The sequence below is a fragment of the Lycium ferocissimum genome, chromosome 5 (genome assembly GCF_029784015.1).
Source record: "Lycium ferocissimum isolate CSIRO_LF1 chromosome 5, AGI_CSIRO_Lferr_CH_V1, whole genome shotgun sequence".
Taxonomy (NCBI): domain Eukaryota; kingdom Viridiplantae; phylum Streptophyta; class Magnoliopsida; order Solanales; family Solanaceae; genus Lycium; species Lycium ferocissimum.
Window position 1 is genome coordinate 72887881 of NC_081346.1, and position 8982 is coordinate 72896862.

An 8982-nucleotide genomic window follows, 5' to 3' on the forward strand; every position below is an offset into this window, starting at 1 on the left:
AAGAGGTGTCAAAATCAACAAATTTATATATGACCTACTCAACTCGCTCAACTTTGGGCAGATTAATGATTCGTCCATTTTGACCAATACAATTTAGCCTATCTAAAAATTGGACTGATATGCAATCCAAATTAACCTAAAAAAATTTTTGTTATGTATTTAAAGAAATTTTAGGAAAAACAACAAAGAAACTAAAATATAGTAAGAGTTGAGTGAATTAGACCATTACCCATTATTAGTTAATTTGATTCAGCTCATTTCAGTGATCAAGTAACCTTTGAGTGAGTCACTAACCCAACTATTAATTAACTCAATTCATTTTTATCCGTTCAAATTCAGTATAACCCGTCCATTTAACACCCCTATTAACGAATATTCATATTTGTAACTGAAGCAGTGTAGAAATGATTTGCATGTCTCCTTCAAAATGGTAAAAATTGTCTCAGAAGCAATAAATTTCCGACCCACTACTATAGAAACTCTTCATCATACCATTAGCTTTTATATATTCTCATCATAAGTCCATGTTGTTAATTAGCAACCACGGCATTATCAACAATCAAAATATGCAAATTAAAGACTAGCTTTTCCAGAATTCTTATTTAGTACTTATATATAATTTGTTATATATATATATATATATATATATATATATATACACACACCATGCAAGCAACATCATTAGCAATGATGCTGGTGACCAGAGCCTTGGGAGTTGGAGACTTGATGATTAAGGCAAATCTGAAATAATCTAACACTGGTTTTATCTAATAGTATTAGTTTTCTTTAGGGTTGTCAATGGACGGGTTGAGCTGAATTTGGATGGATTAAAATGAATTAAATTAATAAATGGTCGGGTCATTAACTTGCCTTAAAGTTAATTTGACTAAAATGAAATGAGTCAAAATTGGCTAAACAATAGATCATAACATAACCCGCCTAACTCTTACTATATTTTAATTTATTTGTTTTTTTATTTTTATAATTTGTTTAATTATCTAGTAAAACTTTTGTCCAATCTTTGCAACTTTGACAAAGCAAGGAAGAAAACTACGGTATAGATTGGACAATAAATAATATTGCAGCTAGGAATTTTCCCTACAACAATAATATATTGAAGAAGCAGTGGATAATATGAATACAATAACTCAACCCATCTTTTATTCGTATTAATTATGGACGAGTCGAGTATTTTATCCGCTCATATTTGATTTATCTCACCCATTTGCCAGCACTAGCTAGTCATCGCTTTGATACAAATTTGTTATCTTTTAACAATGGTTCTTGATATCATTATATCACGAATATAGCCTTCATGAATCACTATATAAGATGGAATTAGCGATAGATAAATTTGTCGCTAAATTAAAAAAATTGTCGCTACTCTTATTTAACAAAACGGATTGATAAAAAATCCTTACATAAGTATTCACATCTTTATTGAAAGAATTTTGTTTTAAATCCTTATATAAGTATTCGGGAAAAACCGGATCGCTGCTTGGACAAACAAATTGTTGATAAAACTCCAAAATGGCTTTGCTATGTACGAGCTATATAATGACAGACTAACGGCAAATTTCACAGCTAATTCCCGTTTTTTATCCTGTGAATGTGGAACTTTCTTATAGTTCCTAATTTGCTTTAAGATTAAAGACCGTTTACATATTTATGTTATGATGAAAACTTGAGTTGGGGGAGATCAATTATCAAATTACTCTTTTTTGTTATAGTTAGACACGTGGTGTAAACGTCATAATAATATCACATGTTCAACCTCAGATCCAGATAAAACCACATTACATAAGATTCATTAACCTTACAGAAATTAAATATTGGCACAAGCACCCTAAGTACTCATATTTGCAAGTACGAACACACGTAATATGGTGAACATATATCTATTTGCGAAAAATTCACAGTATTGATGTATTGTTGGATCGCATTTGGTTAAGAACGGTCAAGTTATTAGTCAGGAAATGACGCGCGGTGTCTCAAAATTATTTGGTCTTAGAATTTTGTTCTCGCTTAATAAAATCTTTTAAAATTGATCTTAACTTGAAAAAATTTACGGGGAAAAACTTTTGTTGCCCATCAGGATAGTTTTTGCCTACAAGGCAGAAGTTGTGGCCAATTGAGCAGGTTCATTGTGTTGAATAATCTTGAACTTCTGCCTTATAGGCAAAGCTAATTTATGTCTACAATTTATGCCCGATGGGCAAGAAAAGATTTGGCTAGCTAATTTTTTTGACTCGGAGGCTATATTTTAAAAAGAATGTTGAGCGGGCCAACAAATCAAGACCACTCCTTATGAAGGCCATTTGTGAACTTAGCCCGTTATTAATAGGGCTATGGAATGTTTAAGCCCAACCTACCTTTTGAAAATGAATCGGATAATTTGAACAATTTCCCTTCATATGGACTTCTCAATTTGTTGGTCTTTAATTTTTGCCCTTTGCTTAGAAAGGTGGCTAAAAATACTCCTAGGTTCTGGGTTCGAAACTTAGCAGAGTCAAAAAATGATAATAATTTTGCAAGGCATAGGTTACATAGAACCTATGCCAGAGACGGTAGACTTTGCCTTGTAAGACAAACTTTTAGTTATGTCTTAAGGCATAACTAAAAGTCGGGTCGGAGACGGGAGACTTGCCTTATAAGACAGACCTTTTGCAAAAGCCTTGTCTTGCAAAATATATTATTTTTTTTACTGAACGGGGGTTCGAATCCAGAACCTCAGGGTATTTTCGGCCACCTTTTATTCGAAGGCCAAAAATTAAAGACCAGCAATTTGAGGGGAAAAAATTAAAGACCACCCCAAAAGAAAGACAATCCATGCAAAAAAATGAATCTGAACTCATTTGAAATGACCAATTTTAAGCTGAGCGATTTCTAACTTAGTAACTCAAATAACCAATACTTAGGAGTCGTTTGGACATGATATGAAATCATGAGATGAAACCATGAGATAAAATCATGTTTGGACATGCAATTTGAATTTCTTAAGTTAGTATTTTTTCTTATAGACATAAAAACTTCACAAGATATGAAAACTATCAAAACTTTCCCAATTCTTATACAATCTTACCAAATGATCAAGTTATAGTTCATAACAAAATTAATACGCTACTAGAAGACCTTTTTAAAAAATACAACATTAATTGATCAAACTTTAGTTCAATAAAAAGGGTCAAGTTTTACATTTAAAAATTTTGAAATCATGATTTGAAATCCCAAATCATGCCTTTTTGGATGATTTGGAATTTCATCTCATGAGATGAAATCGCATGTCCAAACGCTGATTTTATCTCATGACTTGAAATCATGACATGAAATCGCATGTCCAAACGCCTACTTAGGAGCTGTTTGGACATGGTTTGAAACCATGAGATGAACCCATGATTATAAATCATGTTTGGACATGCAATTTGAATTTCTTAAGTTATATTTTTTCTTATAGACATAAAAACCCCACAAGTTGTGAAAACTATCAAAATATTTTTATACAATTTACCAAATGAGCAAGTCATAGTTCATAACAAAATTAATACGCTATTAGAAGGCCTTTCTAAAAAATACAACATCAATTGATCAAACTTTAGTTCAATAAAAAAGAAAATTTAACATGAATAGTAATGTAACTACTCTTTAATATAATCCTCTCACATGGTAGACGTAAATAAAGGTTGACAAATGGTTGGTGGGAGAAATTGTTAAAAATATCTACCAACTTATGGATCTTTTTTTTTTTACAAAATATAAACTTATAGGTCAAGTTTTATATTTAAAAATTTTGAAACCCCAAATCATGCCTTTTTGGATGAATTGGGATTTCAAATCATGGTTTGAAACCATGAGATGAAATGCATGTCCAAACGCTGATTTCATCTCATGATTTCAAATCACATGTCCAAACGCCTACTTAGGTTATAAATCTTTCTAGAATCAGTAATACATATTGTCCACCCCTAACAAATATATAAAACTTCATGCAAGATCAATGATTCTACATTTGATCCTTCAACCAGCTCTATGAAATTTAATAGTATAATAATATTGCAAGACAAGAAAAGTTTATTATATTGTACCATACATTGTAACGGGTCAATTTGCACTGCTCTTCATTAACCGGAAACGGACTGGTCGTTAATTTTTGTCCTTCAAATGGGCTGGTCTTTAATTTTTTCCGTCAAAATCGAACTTATGTTTAGCGGTGCATTAGTTCTTTAAGAGAATGGGACATAACTTGTGGACATTATGATGTGAAAAATATAAACTTACGCCCCGCAAAAAATTTATTTTCCTTAAGGGTCAAAAATTAAAGACAAGCACAAAACAACGGACATAAGTGCAAATGACCCCATAATGAGCCTTATTTGTCTCTTGAATTCATTGTTAAGCCCAAATGAGTGTTGCGCCTTGAGATTATAGACTGGTTATGGTTACTGGTTAGTGAAACAAAAAGTCAAAGACTAAGAGTCTGTTTGGATGGACTTATAACTTATGCGTTTACTTATTTTTATTATTTTAGCTTAAACATAAGTGCTTAGAAACATTTTTTTTCAATCTCACCCAAACACCATAATAGAGCTTAAAAACTATTTTGGCTTAAAAGGACTAAAATAAGCCAATCCAAACAGGCTAAGTAGGTGCTTGGCCATAGATTCCAAATATATTTTACCTTATTTAGAATTTATGGAGTTGGAGTTGAAACAACTTTTTTTCAAATTAAAACAACTTTTTTTCAAAGTCATTAGTTATGACGTTAATGGAATATATTAATGATATGAGAGATCATTTCACTATATTTGTAAATAAATATTATGATCCGTAAATTGCAATTTTTCTTCCTACAAATGTGGCTTCTCTATCTGTCCTTAAACATTATTTTATTGCCAATTAACTAGCTATTTCTCCTTACCAGTTGGCAAGCAAAACTTCAACAAGAGAAATGTTTTTCTTTCTTTTTCTTTTGGGTCTCTATCAAGCAAAGCCATGTGTCAGGTTCAGTTAAGCAAATGAAACAAAACTCATCTAGTTTTTTTTATATAATTATTTCAAACTTTGCTACATTTGCGTGATTACTCCAAACTAATGTTGCAGACAGAAAAAATGTAATCCGCTGGACATAGATCCAATTTCACTTTTTGGATTTCTTGGAATTTCTTTTTCCTGTTTCTAGTGATATCAAAAGGACAATATATCTAACTATCTTAACTGTCTCGCCAGGAAAATGAATATCTCCAGAAAAGATTTTAAGGTCAATTCGTTTTTTTTCCTTTCCACCCGACCAACTCACCGACTCGGCTTCTTAGATTTAAGGTTTTAAGCACTAATGATATAAAAAAAAAAATATTAATACAATCGTGACATTTTTTTTGGTATTACATATAAATATAGTAATGACTCAATAACGTTTCAATGCCGAGATTGAACGTGTTCTGAAGTATACTTGTCTCAATTGTCAAACACTTTTGCCAGCTTGGATTAACCAATCATTTAATTAAATCATTATATAATTTGACAGCAAATTGCCATATTATGATAAGTTGATAATCAAGAATCAAGATCCAAGTTTATAGATCATTTCCATGTTCCACCTCTTTGGCAATTTATTTGACTTGCTAGAGATGTTGGCGTTTGATTGAAGCTCTTTTATACTTTAAGAAGTACTGTTTATTTGAACTGTTACTCGAAAGACAAAACTAACTCAAAACATTTTCCTGAAAAAATAAGTGAGTTTTTAGTTTATTTCTAGTGTTTGGTTATAAGTAGGCAAAAAGTTTTGCTCAAACACGTATGTATATAATCTATTAAAACACTATGGGGGTCGGGATAGGGGCGTGCGGGTGGTGGCGGGGGCTACCGGGTGGGGTGGAGTGGGGTTGGGGGTGTTGCCGTGTTGGAGGAGACAATCAATATGAAACTTACTTTTTCTACCTCAACTAGAAAAATTAAAAAATTTTTTTATTTGTTTTCAGTAGTCAAACTACAACAAAGTTTTCCCTTTTGAAGCGCTGATTGAAGAAATTGCATGATTTGCCTCCATATGGGCTGGTCTTTAATTTTTGTCCTTTAAAATCGAACTTATACCTAGTGAGACATGAGTTCTTTAAGGCACGGAGCATAATTTGTGAGATATTATAATGCGAAAATATAAACTTATGTATCGCAAAAAACTTGTTACGTAGGCGATCGGGCCAGGGAAAAAGGCTCTGATGACTTAGGAAAGATGTTGTCTAGAAATGTTACAAACAAAGGAAAATTAAAAAAAAAAAATAACAAAAAATAATCCTCTATACCAAACACACCCTTAGTCCTATTTCTCTTTGACATTATGCACTCTTTATGTATGAGTGACAGAATAACACTTTTGTCATTTTCCAACCACTCATCTTTTATCTCAAAAGTCCTTCAATTGACACCACACAGAATCTTCAAGCTTTATTGAATCTTTTTCTTTTCTTCTGAACCATGGTGTCCAAATCTCTCAGCTTCAGTCTTCATCATCTTCATCCCCACCATGAAATTTTCACAAAGCCCAAGACCCTATATTCCCTTAGAACATCTTCAATTCCAACCACCTTAACTACTACTAGTAGTACTAAAATTGTACACACTTTTTTCCACAAAAAATGTAACAACAACAAAATTCTTTCAACCATGGCATCATCAAGTCAATTTGATGAATTTCAGCCTGATCCTAGCCTTACAAATGATGATCTCAAGCCGACGTCGACCGATCAACGAAACTTTTCAGGTTGGGAAATGGCTAGTTTATGGATTGGACTAGTTGTTGGGGTACCTTCATATTACCTGGCTGGTAGCCTAGTTGATCTTGGAATGTCATGGTGGCAAGGAATTGCAATTGTTGTTGTAGCCAATTTGATAACTTTGGTGCCACTTATATTAATTGGTCAACCAGGCACAAAATTTGGTATATCATTTCCTGTTTTAGCAAGATCATCATTTGGCATTAAAGGTGCACATATTCCTACACTACTTAGAGCTTTAGTTGGTTGTGGTTGGTATGGTATTGAAACATGGATTGGCGGTGAAGCAATTTTTCTTTTGTTACCAAAAGTTGTCAAAAATTCATCTTTTTCTCAATCACTTTCTTGGCTTGGCACTTCACCTCTTGAATTTGCTTGTTTTATCACTTTTTGGATAGCACAATTGGCTATTGTGTGGAAAGGGATAGATGGTATTAGAGAATTGGAAAAATACTCTGCCCCAATACTTATTTCACTTACTTCTTGCTTACTCATTTGGGCCTATGTTAAGGCTGGTGGATTTGGTCATATGCTAGATTTATCATCAAGAATCACTAATTCAGAGTTTTGGTCACTTTTTTTCCCATCAATAACAGCAAATATTAGTTTTTGGGCCACTTTGGCACTCAACATACCTGATTTTACTAGATATGCAAAAAGCCAAAATGACCAAATTTTTGGCCAAGTAGGGCTACCTATCTTTATGGGGTTGTTCACTTTTGTGGGCCTGGCTGTGACATCTTCAACAAAAGTTATTTTTGGGCATGTAATTTCGAACCCCATTACACTTTTAGGTGAAATTGGTGGATTCTTGACAACTTTTCTAGCCATTGTTGGTATTAGCCTAGCCACAATTACAACCAACATTGCTGCCAATGTCGTCGCGCCCGCGAATGCTTTAGTCAATCTTAGCCCTTCAAGGTTCACTTTTAGAAGAGGTGCAATTTTAACAGCATTGTTAGGAGTTGTTTTTCAACCTTGGAGGTTACTAAAATCAAGTGAAAGTTTTGTGTATACATGGCTAGTTGGATATTCTGCATTGTTGGGACCAATTATGGGAATAATTTTGGCTGATTATTACCTAATTCAAGGGATGAATTTGAGGATGAATGATTTGTACACATTGAGTCCAAATGGTGAATATTATTACTCAAGTGGCTATAATTTAAAGGCTATGCTTGCTTTGGTTGTTGGGATTTTACCGGTTATTCCAGGGTTTTTGCAAAATGTTGGGATTTTGGATTCAATTCCAAAGGCATTTGTTATCATTTACAACAATGCTTGGTTCTTTAGCTTGTTTTTAGCAGGGGGACTATATTGGATTCTTTCATTTTTAAAGGGGAAAAAGAAAAATCAACGACACATAGATCCATTGTTGCCTAATGAATCTTAATGTTGTTTTTGATTTTCCATTCGGTGTCCGGTATCTGTTTTGGGATTTGGACCGATTTGAATTCGGCACCACGTAAGGCCCATCAAAAGGGAAACAGTTCTTGCCAAAAAAAGTTCTATTCTCAGCACTCGAAAACAAGACCTATGTCCCTATTATCAATGTTTGACTTTAGTTTTCCCCTTGCATTTATTTGTATAGAGAAAAAAAGAAGCATAAAGTTGTATTTTTCTTTATTATGTACCATTCATTTACTCTTGGTTACTTTTAGTATAAAAGGGACAATACCATTGATTCATTATTATTGATCAGTTTGTACTTTTTGGCACAACAATTTTCAACAACATATTCAGTGTAATTTCATAAGTGGAGTCTAGAGGCTAGTGTATAGGCCGACCTTATCTCTATCTTAGAAGGTACAAAATTGTTTCAGATAGACCCTCGGCTCAAAGAAAAGCACACAAAGGCAATCCGAGCAAAGAAATAACAAAAATAAAAAGTCTTTTGTGGCACAGCAATTTTGTGGGGAAAAACGAAAAAGCTTATAAACCAAATTATTAAACTATGGTAAATAATTAGGAAAAGAAACACATGTTTAACCAGGAAAGTGCCATTATTAAGAAAAATAAATTCTCTTTTTGGGGTAATCTTGTTGTCCTTTTTAATTCCAGAAGCCCAGAACGCGGGGAGAAAATATATGTTTTTTGTTTAATTTTATATTTTAAGTTTGTTTCATTGCTTAAGGGGATAGAGGAAATAGAAAAACAAAAGATTAGTAAAATCGAACTCACGTTTATTGTAAGAAAATTACATTTTTAATATAAA

At 32.9% G+C, this 8982-nt stretch overlaps 1 protein-coding gene across 1 annotated transcript; it reads left to right on the plus strand.

Moving 5' to 3' along the window:
* The first annotated feature begins 6167 nt into the window (after positions 1 to 6167).
* Positions 6168 to 8175, plus strand: LOC132057369 (purine-uracil permease NCS1). The gene has a single exon (XM_059449948.1). The coding sequence runs from the start codon at positions 6469 to 6471 to the stop codon at positions 8158 to 8160; it is 1692 nt and encodes a 563-aa protein (XP_059305931.1). The 5' UTR covers positions 6168 to 6468; the 3' UTR covers positions 8161 to 8175.
* Positions 8176 to 8982: the final 807 nt, after the last annotated feature.

Bases quoted from the DNA above. Each gene is read 5' to 3' on its own strand.
- LOC132057369 (XM_059449948.1), top strand. From the start codon at position 6,469: ATGGTGTCCAAATCTCTCAGCTTCAGTCTTCATCATCTTCATCCCCAC.